This window comes from Aptenodytes patagonicus, chromosome 2, assembly GCF_965638725.1.
Source record: "Aptenodytes patagonicus chromosome 2, bAptPat1.pri.cur, whole genome shotgun sequence".
In the NCBI taxonomy this organism is placed as follows: Eukaryota; Metazoa; Chordata; class Aves; order Sphenisciformes; family Spheniscidae; genus Aptenodytes; species Aptenodytes patagonicus.
Window position 1 is genome coordinate 84736488 of NC_134950.1, and position 15992 is coordinate 84752479.

Sequence of the window (15992 nt, forward strand, 5' to 3'; positions counted from 1 at the left end):
TTCTGAGTGTAAGTTAGACAACAAAGATAAGATGCTTTGAGGCACTTTCAGCAAGCATTTCACGTTTCAAGTTTCATCTTACGAGGTGACTGCAGATGTTCTGAAGTGTACTTAGTCCTTACAAATTCATCACAGTGAGGTTTTCCCCCATGAAGTCTTTGCTTCTTCGCCGCATCCTGTGACTAAATTAAGAAAAGCCACATATATATACACACACACACACATAAACAGATAGATACAGTTAAAGAGAAAAAAGTTTAGCAACTGACCCAAGTCTACTCCTAAATGATATTACCTTCTGCTCTTGACATGGATTTTGTGTTCTGAGGGTAGCTCTGACAAAGATCTGTGAATAGCTGGGACAGTACTGTAACTTTCAGGTAATTCCTATCAGTAATCTAGCTGTATTGGAAAAAAATCATTGTTGTTATGCTTCCAGTTATGTTACAGGTTGTAAATACATTTTTTTGAATAAGCCAGCAAATGAGAAACAAAACAAATCTTATCTTTTTTGAAACTAAGCAGTTTTAGCAAAAGAAATACTGAATACATATAACTGATGTTCCACAAAACAAAAATACCTACATTTTGACCTACCACCACTGTTACCACTTGGGGTTTAAAAGGACACATCTTAACATCAGTGAGAAAAGAACAACTACAAGTTATGAGAACCCCCTTTCCCAGTCCCATAGGCACTTTATGAGATCGTATCTCCTCCATCTAGATTTGCAAGGCAAATCTAGGGTTGCTCTTCTTGAGACCAGAATAAAACTCCCATAGACTTCAATGATGCAGGATCAAACCCATTCCCTTCATAACAGGTTCTCTCAAGCAATTTCATCCTAATTTTCTACCCTGTGGCTGAATTCTAATGTTTGCAGAGGCAAGCTCTTTAAATGGGAAAGCAAGGAGCAAAATGCAGATCCCAGAAGCAAAGGCAATCAGTGGTGTAGAACAGAGCTATTTTGCCTGCTGGGTTGGGGGGTTTATTTCATTGGGGGTGGAAGGGGGGAGTTGACACAGCAAAACAAAGTCAAAATACACTCCTGTTACAATATCCTTTCCATTACTACTGCAATTAACTTTTTTTTTTTCCCAAGCATATTCCATTTCCTGTATTTCTATGGCAAAAGAATTACTGTCTCAAATGTGCCCCATCAAGTTCCTCCAGTAAAACTACAAAATTAATTTAGACTTCTGAGTGCTGCAGATACCTCGCTGGACTCCCCCCACTCCCCAACACACTTGTCCCCAGTGTCGCTTTCTTATCATGTAATCAAAGCAAAACTACAGCCATGCCTTCTGCCTTAAAAATTACAAGAATACTACAGTCCTAAACTTTACATAGCTGGTTTTCCTGAGTCTATGCCACAGATGGCTGAACAACAGAAAAGATCTTTCTCCGGAAAGCAGCCTATCACTACAACACAGGTCTTCCCCCCTCTGCACACACAGCTCTACTTCTGCTGACTTTTTCCCTGCGCTGTGAACAATCACTCCTTTAACTTTCAAACAGAGTGTGATTTATTAAAGCAGACTGCTTGGCAGCAAAGCTCTCCTGGTGTTCGAAAATATGATTAGACCAGTAAATTTAGTCGTTTTTTCATAAACCTGATTCTGCATGCATTTACCCTCTTTAAAAGAAAATACAAGCCCAGAAACATTTCCAGTACAGCTTGCTCAGCCAAACTCCAGGCACTTTCTTTTCTCTTTCTACAAGTCCACTGCAGCTCCAAGTATGCAAGATTAAAATTATTAAAAAACCTACATGAATTAAATCCCTTACCTTTTAAAGCTTTTTCACCCTTCAGCGTTCGCCCATTGTGAAAAACTCAACCTTAGCAGTTGCAGCTATGCACACACACACAGACACACACAGAACAGGGCTTTCTTCAGCTCACTGGTATTTCAAGTCTTTCATGTGATATCTTTGGCTGTACTTGCTTAATTCATTCCTGATGCTACTCAAAGGAAGTCAAGCCTAGCGAGGGCTGGCTCTACAGCAATCGCTGTAGGTATTCCTGACTAACAGGACATGAGGGCTAATCTCACCTTATAGGCATCAAGAATGTAAATGTATTTCAGAGCCAACAAATTCCTAAACATGAAGAGATAAAATGCACAAAATGCCCTAAGACACATTTTAGCAAGGGAGTTACGAACATTAAAGTTTTTGCTAGAGAACAATACTCTGTACCCCAGCTATGCTTCTGGAGCTCTAAGGATGGCTATTTATCATGGACTGTGCATATTCCCTTGGAGTAGTTACCATGAGAACACAGCAAACAGGATTTGAATGTAAATTGCCATCTAGAGATGTGGAGGGATTTTTTTTTTTTTTTGTAGTTAAAAAAGAAAACTTCCAAAGCTTGATGAAGCACACACTTTTTCCATGCATACATTTGCATGACAATGCTTGCAATTCAAATACTTGGTAGAGTGCACAAGAAGGAAGAAAAGCCAAGTTCTTTGCTCGGTATTTATAAAAAGCAAATACTTCAGACTTGGGATCAGTAGTTGCAGTTCCACAAATGCCCATCCATGTCACACAATCACATATGAAGGAATTCATAAAACACAAAAAAAATCCATTAGGTGGCACAAAACGCAGAATTATTGCAGTGCCTGATGTCAGCCGGAGGCGGTAAGACGCTCTGCTGCTGACAGATCAATTGCTGCAGTAGTCAAAATCCTTCTCACTTCTAAATATTACACTGAACTACACAGCAAGTGTTGCACTTCAAAAATATCCCACCCCTAGGTATTTTATTTTTCCCCAGAATTGTTCTGGTACTTTGATGTTCGGGCCACCTCCTCCCAAGTCCCTCCTGAAGCAGCATTTGCTCCCCATGCGTCCCCCCGACCCTGCTCACAAGAGCACACAGCCACGGTTACTATCTGAGATCCAAAAACGACTCCCACCACTTGTGGACAGACTCCTACCAAATGGTCTTTCTGGGAAACTTGGCAACTGTGCACGTACGTGCTGCACAACATGCAAAAATCTGTTTGCCTGCACTGCCTGGAGTTTGATGCAATCTTTACAGCACAGCGTCTGCTCCCTCCCCGGCAGCATCCCTTCTCAGCTTTCTATCCCCAGCCTTCAATACCTCAATTTTAAACTCCTCAATTTTAAACACCACAGTCACTGAAAGACAAACTCTAATACACTTAGCAAAGGGATGCCTAGTCAGCCTGGCTTAGTAAACAACAAACCTTGATGAAGAAGAAGGACATGCCTGTCTGGGTGATTGCCTGGAGAAAGGAATGACCTACTTCAGCCCAGCAAGCAGCAACGCTCTGAGATGGGGACAAAGGGACAACCCAGTGGCTCCTGGGCAGCATAACCGACACGCTGCATCGCAGATGGGAGCGATTTTTCGGAGGCAACACAGAAGACAGGCACTGCCTGTGTAGCATGAAACTTCTTGCAGGAATTGTCTTGTTCTTTCAGCCAGGGATTCAGATCCACGCTTAACATTACTGCCAGCACTTTGTGAGCAGGAGCAATTGCTTTCCTGACACCCACTCTCCTTATCACTTTTACCTAAGGAGTCTTCTAGTGCCTGACCTAATTACTCAAGTGATGCGCCAGAAAATGATGCAGCTGGGACATACTCCACAAGTCTTGATTTGAAGCTATGTAACTCTGCAAAACCCAAGGCAACAAGATCCAGGTGGCTGAATTAAGCGGCGTCGGCTGTGCACGATGCCACACCTTATGACTGCGCCTTCCTGATTACGAACAATAAAGCCTTATGAGGTAGAGGGCTATGGATAAATAGTTTGTATTTGGCCCCGTGCACTTATTGGCCTGCGAGATCAGGTTAACATGCTACGTTTTTGGGAAATGGTTGCTCTCCTCCCAAAGGATGAGCCCAAACAGCAGCTCCCTGAGCCTGACCCAGGCTGCCCCAGCAAGCCCAATCTGTGCTCAGAGCCAGTGCCTCTGCTTCCTCCAGAAGCAATGACAGCAGTAATTGGCAGCCAGAAAGCCTTCTTAAAACGAGTATTTACTGAGAACAACTGAGATTAAAGAGAGATTTTTAAAATAGGCAGTAAGGATCTCTAATACATGAGCTGCTAATACAGCTGTAAATTAATACTACTAGACCTTAACTTTCTACAGATACTACTGCAAATGCCCAGTAGTTGTACCTGGGCCATATAATCTATTCCCTTTACTTTCGAAGTATCAGAGTAGCTATTAACGTGATGATGAGGCTTTCTATTCCCTTTTTCTTACAGATAGCCAGTCAAATTTACCCTGTGATCTGCTAGGTCCCAGCACCAGAGAACACTGCAGCTTCACTACAGAAGGGCTACCCCAGGGCTCTGCAACTAAATGAGGAAACCATAAAGACGCCTCCATTCAGGGCCTAACACTTCTTAGCTTTTAACTGCTGGGCTCAGCATCTTTAAAAACCCACAAAGGCATCTACTCCCCAGTAAGGAGACCCAGAGTCTGCTGAGTGACTGAGGCTGGTGTATAAAGCAAAGTATAAAGTAAAAGTTGTGGATACAGCTGCAGTAGGATGTGCATAGAAGTTTGAAGCTGGACTACTTTATTAAGGATAATTTTTAAAATAAAGACTTTTAAAAGTAAAGTTTTATCCAGATGCTTAGCAATCCTGTGCTGAAGGTACAGTAGAATATCCTTGAAGCTCAGAGTCTCCCTCCCTGCATCCTTCAAGGTTTTAATGTCAGTGCTGTTCTCAGTGCAGCGGCATTAGACTTGCACTGCCCCTACCCGTATTTCTGCAAAAAATCTCTCTACAAGGCAAATTCAGTAATTCATACAGTCAAGGCTCAATATGACAATATTGCAATTCCAGCTTGACAACAAGTTCACATACTGCATTCATTGAACTTGTACCTGCTCCACACCCTGCACACAATCATCCTCGCAGATGGGGCCAAGCTGTTCTCTCATTGTTCCTTTGTACCACGTTCCGGAGCTGTACTTCTAACTGGCGTTTAGCTTGGTATCATGCTATACTTACCTTTGTAATGATTCAGAGCTATTTTAAGAGCACAAGTTTAATTCAGACGCCAAGCGAAATAGGTTTGCATCTTATTTCGTATTAGGGGACATACTGCTTACTATTCCAGGATGTCTCATGGCTATTAATGACCTATGCCTCAAAGTACATTGCAGGTGCCAATAACCTTGATCCCTTTAAATGGCTCTGTCCCCAGAAGCAATGTTAGCAATCTTACTACCTTGATAGTAATTTTCCCAGAATGAATATGCAGCACGATAGGACTCCAAAGCAGCAGTAAGCCTCACAGAATTTATTACAGACCTTTTTCTACCAGTCTTCCTTTGAATTGGAAACTTATTACTAGTTTCACTTTTTTTGTTGCTTCCTGTAACCCCTCCCCTGCAGTAGATTTACAATACAGGTTTAATTTTGTCTCATTTCTTTACCTTACCTAATTAAATTTTAAGATTAAAAAAAACAATATAAAAAAACCTGCAGAGAAACAGAATTGCCCCTTCAGAGCTCAGAAGCATCAGAGAAAGCGACTTTTATCTTGCCAGTGGCAAGACCATCACTGCCACAGAGGAATGAGACAGACAATAAATAAGCAGACAGGGAGGTGAGTAGAGACTCTGCAATCCTGTTCAGGTGGCACACACCAACACAGGTTTCCTCAAAAAAAAGAGGAAAAAAGTTAAATTCTTGTTTATATCAAATATTTCATGCCAACTCTAATGAAGCCAGGATTTTGCCCACCAGGACCAAACTGGACTTAGATCTGTAACTGAAGAGATTGTGCATGAGAGAACAGCTGGGTCTGAACCTGTTGAAGTCTCAAGAACAAGGAATTACAGAAGCAAGCTGTAATAATCGAGATTTTTAAGAGACCAGCACAGATGAGGCCATGCAGATGCTGGAGGTGGGGGCCACTCGTAATGATTATGCCAATGTTATGCCACTCACTATGATTATGCCAATACATTTTCTGAAGAAAAATCCTAAATGGAGAAGGGAACTTGAGAAGGCACTTGAGCCAACCTGCCTGAGGCTGGCTCCTTTTGGCCAACAGGAAAATTTCTGTCTCTGAAACAGCTTGCATAGGAAGTTCAGGTCTTAAATTTACCCTGAACTGTCTCCTAAGCAGCACCAAGGCTTAGCAACTTTATTAATAGCAGCAAGCTGGAAGAAACATTCAGCTGATGGCTGTAGCAATGGTTGTAGCTTGTTTTAAAAAGACAGTCTTTTTTGTTTTGTTTTTCTGTTGGTTTTTTGGGTGTTGTTGTTGTTTGGTTTGGTTGATTTTTTTTTAATTTAAGGTGCACAAAAAAGGATAGATGGAGACCAGAAAAGGCAAGGTTGCAGGGAGGAATCATTATCGAATAGAACAGGAGGCAGGAAAAGAAACATGAGACCAAGAAACAGAGAAAGATGTGTCAAAGTTCAAAAAGATGAAGTGATATGTAGTTCTGCAAGCTGCACTGAAGATAAGGGGAGTTGAGGAGAAAGACCCTTCATTAGCAGAAAATACTCATTAAGCATACCAAATGGAAAAGTTTCCACATTATGGCTAGTTCAGAACAGACTGGAAACTATGAAAACAGATACACTGATTGTTCAGGGGTCTCCCAAAGATTAATGGGTCCTCTGTTCTTCTGTCTGAGGCCTGCTCGCTGAAATGTCTTGTGACAAAAGGTCATGTACTCTGTGTGCCCCCTTTAGGAAATTGCTCTTATGAGTGTAGATCCTGCTTTGATATGTAAATGTTCAGTGGTTTACTGCATATGCTGAGTTGTTTTTGCTTGCCGCTGTAACATATTTAAAAATTTAACTTTTGATCAATTAAAAAATAATCAAATAATTACTGTAAATTATCACGTCTCTTATCCAACATGAATACACTTTAATGTCTAGAAGAGCAGAGAAAGTACTGTCTGCTGCACGTTCTGCTTTTCAAAGGCTTGAATTTGTCTTCCATCCACTCAACCTCATTCACCTACACAATTCAAACATACTTCCAGAGTAAAACAGCCCTCAAGCACCACCACCTCCTCCCCTCCAGAGTTATAGAGGATGCTCGACGAAGGTGTGTCACCTATTCATACTCAAGCCAGAGAGCAATGAGTAGCTTGAGAGGCTTTGCTTCTGATAACAACTTCTGCTCTTTCCTTGCTGAGTCTCTCTGGTCCAGCTCTCCTTTAATGCTGCGTATTTCAAAAAAGCAATTAGAACACCCCTTTCACATCATTTGTTATTTGGCAAGCACTGTTTAAGTACTTAAAGTTTAAGTACTTTTTGAAGAGTGACATTTTATCATTCTGTATCACCATCACTGCAGAGTAAAAACTATGGGCAGAAGACACAGAGGAAAATGCTCAGTGAAGATTTTTACTTTCTTTCAATCCCAGTTTCTCCGGCTCATCTGAATGTTTCAAGCAGTTATGTTTCTAACCAACCCTGCACAGTGAGTCACGTATGTGGTAATCCCTGGTAGTCCATGCACAACTAACGTGTCTCTGAGCCGTACTGGTTCAAAGCTATGCAAACTGACCCACCTTATTTTCCTCTGTCTAACTGAAAAGAAGCAACAAGTTGTATGACAGGATGTGCATCCACAGAATCCAGCTGAGCTACAGAGGAGCCAAATGCCTTTCACGTGCCTGCTTTCTGTACCTGCACCATTGCAGAAGGAGCAACACCAACAACGTCACAAGACTGGCACTAAGAATCACTGTGTCTGTGAGGCATGGGGGAACAGACAGCAGTGCACAGCAGACAAAACTTAAAACAGTGAATCACAAAAACGCATTTTGAGAACACTTCCCTGAGTGAAGAATGCCATCGACAAGTATTATATATGGCTTGCTTTCTCATTTTCCATCAAGTCTCCTACTGAATCAGCTACAACAGGTAAACTGTGTGACCCTTTTCTCTACTTTTGTTCTTCAAATAGGATTTCTTATTTGGTAAAGCCATCAAATCAAAGTTAAATTTGCAATCAAATTAAAGCAAATGGAAAACAAGGACAAAAATTTCTGTGTAAGATTTCAGTGACATTTTATATGTACTTTGAAAGGGATTGTCTACAGGAATTTCCCAATCTGTTCCTGCATACACTCCTGCAATTATATGTGGTTTCCTGAGACTGAGGCTGTCTCAAGCTCCTTCTGCTTGCACAGCTGCTAATTCTGTGAGAACTTTGTTTTAATGATAGTAAAATATATGTGCAGATACAGTAGCACATGCCAAATTTGTCAGGGATGGAGCATTCTAGTGGGAAAAGACTGGTAGAGCAACAAGGAACATGGGAATGGGTACTCAGTGGTTTCCTTGCTATAGAAATGCAACAAGCGCTTTGTTCTTGCATCAACCATGGCAAATCCTTGTGACTTTGGTACTGTGGAGATGAGCCTTACTCGGATGCAAAAGGACAAATAAGGAAAACACACGAGTTATTGAAATTCTTTTTATACTCCAGTGGCAGCAGGTGGGCTTTGTAAGAATCATGGGGCTTCCAGACAGAAACAGGAGCAGGAAAGAAAACAAGCTTTTCAAAACTGCCCTCCCTCAGTGATCAGGGCTTTTGCTACATACATATGCTCATTGACCCCAGCTGCTGGCCAAGGTGCTGTCATCCATGTGGGGTTTGGCTACCTGGTGGCTGCACACCTCAGAGCGCCAAACACTTCAGGATGCAGAAAGGAGGTCGTATTTGCTTCCTGGCTGTTCCCTTTTGCCAAGGTTCCCACAATCCACATGTTATTTGACACACCATGAGCAACAGCGCAAAAGCAGAGTTAAAAACTGTTAGCAACTGAAAACATGTAAAGTTGAGGATGTACCACCCAGATAATACAAAAACCTGCAATGCGATCTGCCTTGTTTGATGTTTTAGTGTCCTGATTAACCAGACATCCCAGAGAAATGTAACATGTAAAACTGGATTTATATCAAAGTCACCTATTTCTCAGTTGCAATGTGAAAACCATAAACCAGATTTGTTAGCACCCCATTTTTGACCTAAGCAGACCATACTGAACAACGGTCTATAAAGTCACAAACAGATGTGCAAAATCCCAGAACATCAGGACCAGGCTAACAATACTAACTTCAGCAATTACTATACCATTACCTCTTCGTTTCTACAGAGCCCTCCAACATACCTAAGTAAGTCTTGACATTGCTTTTCATTATCTGTGACTCAAAAGACAAATCAATACAGTAAGCCTTAGTTGCCAAGTCTGTTTTAAAAAAATAAGTCTGTAACAGAACAGCCAGCATGAAGACACCTAGTATTGTACATAAAATGAAAGACTAAGAGTCTGATGGCAGAGTTAGTCATTCACAGCAGTTTTGCTATATGCACCACCATTCACTTCCTATCGTGATTTAAAACAAACTTTACAGTTTTGACGTTTTCTTCCTGAAAAGGCTCTCTCAGAGTTGTCAAACGTGCAGCGCAGCCTTCTACCTTCCTTTTATAACCACCCTTAGAGCCAGTCATTTATCAGAGTTGTGAGCAATGCCTATTAAAAATGTGCCTAAAGACATGGCCTGCCTACAAAACAATCAAAAGCCTTTCCCAGTGCCTTCACCTCGCAGAGCCTTTTACAAAGTCAGTGAAGAACGCCACCCTCTGCTTCACACAGCTGTAAATAACCAAACAAGCAGTGAAAGATTAGGCCTGAGACATATAAAAAAGACGGGCGCGATTTTAAGTCTTACCTTCTGCACGTTGGGTTTAATGCAGCGAACAAAGAAAGGATTTGAAGAACTCAGCGTCGCCATTAAAGAATGAAGCGATTCCTAAAACACAGGTAGAAAGAAGACAGCACTTCACAAGCTGACTTTTTGTACAAGCAAAATACCCCCACAAAAACTCTTGCAGCTTAGCATGGCAGACAATATCTAACTGCAACACCTAGTGGTTCACACTAGAAATTACCACAGTATGTAAGCTCTTGCCGTACCATACTCTATGTAAGCTCTTGCTATACAGTGAATATACAGAATCAATACATGCGTATTTGTTTCTTCCACTGGCCCTTCTGACCAAAACTATCGTAACCGCTTTACAGTGAACAAGACATAAACAAGATATGAACAGTTTTCTTCATATCATTCTGTATAAGAAAACACCAAACTGGAAAGTTGCTGTTTCAGGGATCTTTTGAATGACTGCTTAAGACTTAGGATTCACATTCCCAAATTGCTACAAGTCACAAGGAAGGATAAGGGGTCTAAGGTAAAACTGAAGTAACCACAAAACTAGATCTCCTCTTTTCATTTCAACCACCCCTTACCCACTCATTTTCCATTTTCCCTGCCATCAGCAGCATTTTGTGTACAGGGATTTACTCCCTCCTGCGTGGTCTCAACCTCTTACTAAAAGGACACTCTGGTAACAAATGTACAACAAAAAGAGGGTAGAAAAAATGATAAAAAATTATGAAAAAAGAGTTACATTAGAATACAGTAGCCATTGTTTTATCAATACTCGATTTTAAAACACTCCCCTCCCAAAATTAACAAAAACTGAGTAAAGGATAGGGTGGTAAAGAAAACACATCTTACTGAAAGACAATGCTAACAGCATTAAGCAGACAGTTTCACAGTTATTTCATGTGATAGCTAATTGCACTTAAGAATAAAAAAGAGAGATTATAAGATTTAGTTAAAAATAATAGAAGAAAACATGGGTTTTTTTCCTAGTTTTAGAACTCTGAATGACCCAATACACATTAGACTATCAGTTGTCTGAACCTCAGCCTGGAGATAAAAATCACAAAAATCCCTCAGTCCTTTTATGATTATTACTTTAATTACACATCCGCCCCTTTCCCTCCTGAGCCGTCATTCCATCTCTCATTCCAACTTGCCTCAGTCTTTATCACTAAGTATGATAAACCATTTTAAACTGAAGTCTTGCATTTACTTTGCAGAGATACAAGTGACTGTACAGGAGCAGAGCCCAGGCTCTGAAGAGCCCAGAAAGCAATGATAATGTTTCACCCCTTAGGTGAAAGGTGGCACTGGATGCCAGGCAGCGGAGAGAATACAGAGCAGGCTGCCAAGGAGACAGAAGATTCCCTTTTTAAAGGAGCAACACTGTGTGTCCTACCGTATGTTTTGGAGCGAAACTGCCAATGGCAGTCTGTTACAACAAATTCTTGCCTTAATCTGCAAACCAAGGGCTTTCTTGATGATTAAACATGAAGTGATAAAGGCAACAGGCAGAGTTGTGGCTGTGCCCAGGAGCTGGTACAGAGCAAAGGGTGCAAACGGTGAAGTGACTGGGAACATAAATGACAGTTCTTGGTTTGTTTGCCTTTGCCAGCCTACGGACCAGGAGTTGGGGGCAGCAAACATTAAACAGCCAGAAGATACAAAGACAAATATTTTTGTGTAAAGACAAATATTTACACCTTCAAAAAGCAAAGGCTTCATCTGTATTAAACCTGTGTGAACATTACAACATCTGCAGACAACCAAGCCAATTCTCAGACCTTTAGCAACACAGGCTACTACTTACACACATTGGAAAAGCTGGTCAGTCTAAACAAAAATTATTTAATCTGTTTTCACATCCATCTGTGGTACAGACAGCCAGATCCTGCACGGTGCTGAATGCCTCTAAGTCACTGTCAGGTGACGAGCTAATCTGAAGTTTGCCCTGCTTTAAGCAGTAGGCTGAAGCAGACGGTAAACAACCTCAGCTATTCTGTGGGCACCCCCAGGCCCGCATTAGGCAGGCTGTCAAATGAAAAGAAGAGTTAACCAACCTATCATGAGAATAAAACTGTGAAGGCAAAGTTCTTATCTTCAGTTGAAGTGAGATGGACTAATCCCTGGAAAGCTTTAAAACATGGGAAAAACACCCAACCTAATTCTTTGAGAACAGGATGATGTGATGGTCAACCTCTTGTAAAGCAGTTCACCTGGTTAATGGTCAGTTACTGCAGCTTTAGACAAGAGGCAACAATATTTTGATTTCATGTGTTATCATGCTTTATGCCAGCCAGGGCCCTGACGGAGAAGAGAAGGAACTCTACATTGTGTTCTACCTTGCAAAGCAGGTGCAAAAATAGGGTCAATTTTTATACGGTAACATCTTAAAGGTCTACTTTGCACAGGTATAAAGACTAAGTGGAAACAGTACCTTCTGCTATCCCAGACAGCTAGCAAATAATACCACCTCATCACAAGAAGTGGGTCTTGTCTGAGACGAGCGATGGTAGCACAAAGCAAGCTGTCCAAGGAATATAACATTAGCGTTTCTTAATAAAAGACACTGTGTGTGCCCCAGCATTTATTCCTTGCTGTTCTGTCCAACAGTTAGCAATAGTCTATTAGGATAAAATCTGCCCTCAAGGGGGTTGAGTGTGCTCCCTTTTTTATAAAAAGTGAATTAACAGTGCAAATGTATATTAAGTCAAACAGAATGAAAGACAACTAATCCAGACTTGTACTCATGCAATTTAGAGGAGGTTTTGTGCCAATCTTTCTCTTTTAAATAATTTGCAGATAGACTTTATGCTAGATTTCAATTTGGTGCCACTTTTGATGGCAGGGCTATAAAGCCTCATAAAAAGGTGTTTAATAAAAATGCTTTCCAAACTAAGTTAAAAAGCAAGACAACACCTTAATGAGGTATTTATTCAGTATTTATTTTTCTTAGCAGATAGCACTGCTGTAAGGCTTTGTGCTTGATTTTCATGGTTGATTTTAGATTAGAAAGGAAAACCGACACCAACTTCATAGACGAGCTTTAAAATAAGAACAAGTAAGCAAATGGAAAGCAGTAATAGTTTTGTGTGGATGGTGTGATGTGAAGGTTAGTTTCTGTTTGAAGCTAGCTAGTATGGCCGATCAATTGACTAGTTAGTGCAGTTTCATAGAAGAGACAGCAATGTTTTGATGATGAAGTTTTGCCTGTTTTAATCTGCAACTGTTCCTTCCTGAACACAGGGTTTATCTATCACTGATTAGCTACAGAGCAGAGACGACACATTAACTAACCTTGAACTGGAGACTGACAGTGGGTTTTCGGTGCTTGCTTCCACATTTAAGAGTGTCTTGATTGTTGCGACTTGAAACATGTTCAAATAGATCATAGATGAAATCAAGACTGAAATGGGAAGGAAAACGAAAATCTCTGAAGTATATGTTAACAGACTACAAGGTTTACCACTATAGAATGCAAAGAAAGCACTGTCCCTTAGAAGGCAGCTCCTCCGTCCAAAAAATGCTTATGGATTTTCTCCATAATCTTTAATAAGCGATAGATTTTGCCTTCGCAGAATTTATGCAGGGGAGCAAAAAAAACCCCAGACCAAACCAAGCAAAACAAAACAAGGAGGTTCTTTCTTCTCCACTCCCAACACATCATTAGGGAAATGAAGTGTGAAGTCCTAGAGTCCTTACTGCATTTTACTCCACTCACTCAACCAAAACTCCAGCTGACTCTAATGGGAACTGTACCTGAATAAAGACTGAAAAACAAGACTTCCAGTTTGTTTGGGGCCATAACACAAAATAGCCACCCACATGAGCTTCACTTTCAGATACCAGCTGTGTATGCTGTTTTCTACACTATCAGTCTGGTATCCTCCTCTTACCACTTCTACAGAAATGCAGACCTTTTAACTTAAATGGAGTCGCCCCAGACAGACGTTGGTGCAAGAGCAAAACCAGGCCCAGCAGCTTTAATTTATTACTTCTACCTCCATACTTCAATTGACAGATGTAATGTCAGATACGTCATGAAACCAGAACAAACAACACAGAGAGGGAAACGCTTACTAGCTGTTTCCCCTGCACAGAAGGGCTTAAGGGATTTACAAACAAGCAACTCCCACAGCAAGGCAAGATGACCGGATGGGACAGGTGAGGGCAGCAGCCAAGACAGTGACGCTCGGGCTCAGCTCCCTCCTCTTCTGTCACCCCTCTGTGTGTCCTGGAGTCTCAACCATACGCCTGTAGAAAGGGACGTGGTACCGCTCCAGCTCACAGGGTACCACTGTAAGGATCCTGAGACCTTACACAGCAGAATGACAGGAGTCATTGGTACTGGAATGACAGGAATGGCAGGTACTAAAGACATCCAAGCTCAGACTTTTAGTAACATAAATCTTTATAGAAATTCTCCCTTTTGAGCAATTACTATATGGCAATTTGCACCGTGGTAGGTCTCTGACACTAAGCTTTCACCCAAATTAGGGAATGCCAGAAATACAAGCAAATCAGGCTCTGTATGAAGCAAAAAACCCATGCATGCGCACTGCCTATGAGGCACCCTGAAACAGTTAAAAAACATCACCAGCTTTCAGCATCCTTACCACTGAGCAGCAAGTGAGCTCTTTAGCAACCCCCTGGACGGAACAGGGACGAGTTACTGTACAATGTGGGAAAACCCTGAGTGAGAACTGATTACAGTCAGATCTGCTTACAGGCACCTCTGATATTTCTTCTATGCTCCTTTCAACTCTGTCAAGGTGTGACGCTATGCAATGTCTAACATATTCAAACCCTGGCAGAATTAGGTGATACGACACCCCTTAGCATCATGTCCTAAACAAAAAATCGCAGAAACGTACCTGCTTTCACGTAACAAGTTCAGGAGATCGTCTCTAAAAGTATCTCTGTTCTTCTCCAAGATCCCCCTGACATCATACTGGACCTGGCAGGGAACAGAGCTGTTTCAAACAACAAGCCAAGTAGTCAGGCACCTCTCACAACAGCGGTACTGTAAAAAGCACTGAGGGAACAGAGTGCTTTAGTTAATTTTGAGCAGCCTCAGGGTAAAATTAAGCTAATGAAAACTCTGTTTGGAATAATTTCAGCAAATAAAGAAACAAAAATTACCTCCCCAGCGTAGTGCTTCACTCCAAAGTTGTGAACGGCAACTCTTGGTTTTACATAAAAAAGATTGTTCTAATTGGAGGGGAAAGAAAAGAGAAAGATATTGGAGGGGGGCGTGTCAGGGAGTGGAATGATACAAAGGATCACATTACCATCGCAGCCCAGATCTAAACAAACCATTGTCTTCCAGTAAACTCCACGGAAGATTAGTGCTCCCAAAGCAAACAACCAACTTATAACGATAATAGGATTTGTTAGTCTGGGCTGCTTCAAATGCAGTAATAACAGATTTATAGTATCTAAAAAGGCATTATACTAAACCTGAACCCATCTGGCACTTTGAAAAAGAAGGCTCTGTCTTAAACTGGCAATTATGAAGATTGGTGGAGATATGCTTGTATCCCAGAAATTCTCGAAAATAGTTCTAGGATCACAAATAAAGGTAACACTAATCTGGACAGAGGAAACAGCAACCTTTTGGTAAATGACATAAAGGTGAATACTTCATTAAATCAAGGGAAATGGAAGATCTAAGTAATCTGAGTTACTGCAGGTTGTCAGAGCTCTAACTAAGAGCAGAATTTAGCTTATTCACCAATATGGAAATCTTTAACTGTACAGTAACAAGCACATGTTCTTCCAGGTATCCGACTCAGTCTTGACAGCAAATGATATGGATTGCCATGGAAGTAGGATCACATCCAAAACCGCCTCTACAACTATGCGCCCATATATTTGAACCATGAATTTCTAGAGAAGCAAAGAGACCCTCCATAATTTGCACAGAATACACGAGCAAAACATCACATACAGCATGCTGGGTATTCAACTTCTCCAGCAAGGTGGAGTCAGTAGCTTGAGGAAAATGGCTCTCTTCATTGATGAGTGCCAGCAGGCCCAGTTTCTGGAACAGCAAGAACAGGCAGAAGATGAATTAGTGCACAGATGGACACAGACCTTGTCCCCAGTTTGGAAAAACCACAAAGTTCTTGAAGTTGTTGTGTGCAGAGAGGCACAAAACCACCTGTACATGACTAAAAACCCACTCACATAGAGGACTGCAATCCTGTTTGTTCTGGCAATGCTCCTTTTGAAACATACAGCATATGACACACGGGCAAAATAAAGAAAAAGCAGCTACTGGAA

The 15992-nt window shown here is 41.3% G+C and overlaps 1 protein-coding gene across 2 annotated transcripts in view; it reads right to left on the minus strand.

Moving 5' to 3' along the window:
* The window catches only part of MYO10 (myosin X), a 175417-nt gene that overhangs the window by 47660 nt on the left and 111765 nt on the right, over nucleotides 1-15992 (minus strand). For both annotated transcript variants that reach the window (XM_076330372.1, XM_076330371.1), the window contains 5 exons: nucleotides 15658-15750; nucleotides 14850-14918; nucleotides 14582-14664; nucleotides 13005-13113; nucleotides 9711-9791 (listed from right to left, as the gene is read on the minus strand). In XM_076330372.1, coding sequence (XP_076186487.1) covers nucleotides 9711-9791; nucleotides 13005-13113; nucleotides 14582-14664; nucleotides 14850-14918; nucleotides 15658-15750 — 435 coding nt within the window. The remainder of the gene's footprint in view (nucleotides 1-9710; nucleotides 9792-13004; nucleotides 13114-14581; nucleotides 14665-14849; nucleotides 14919-15657; nucleotides 15751-15992) is intronic.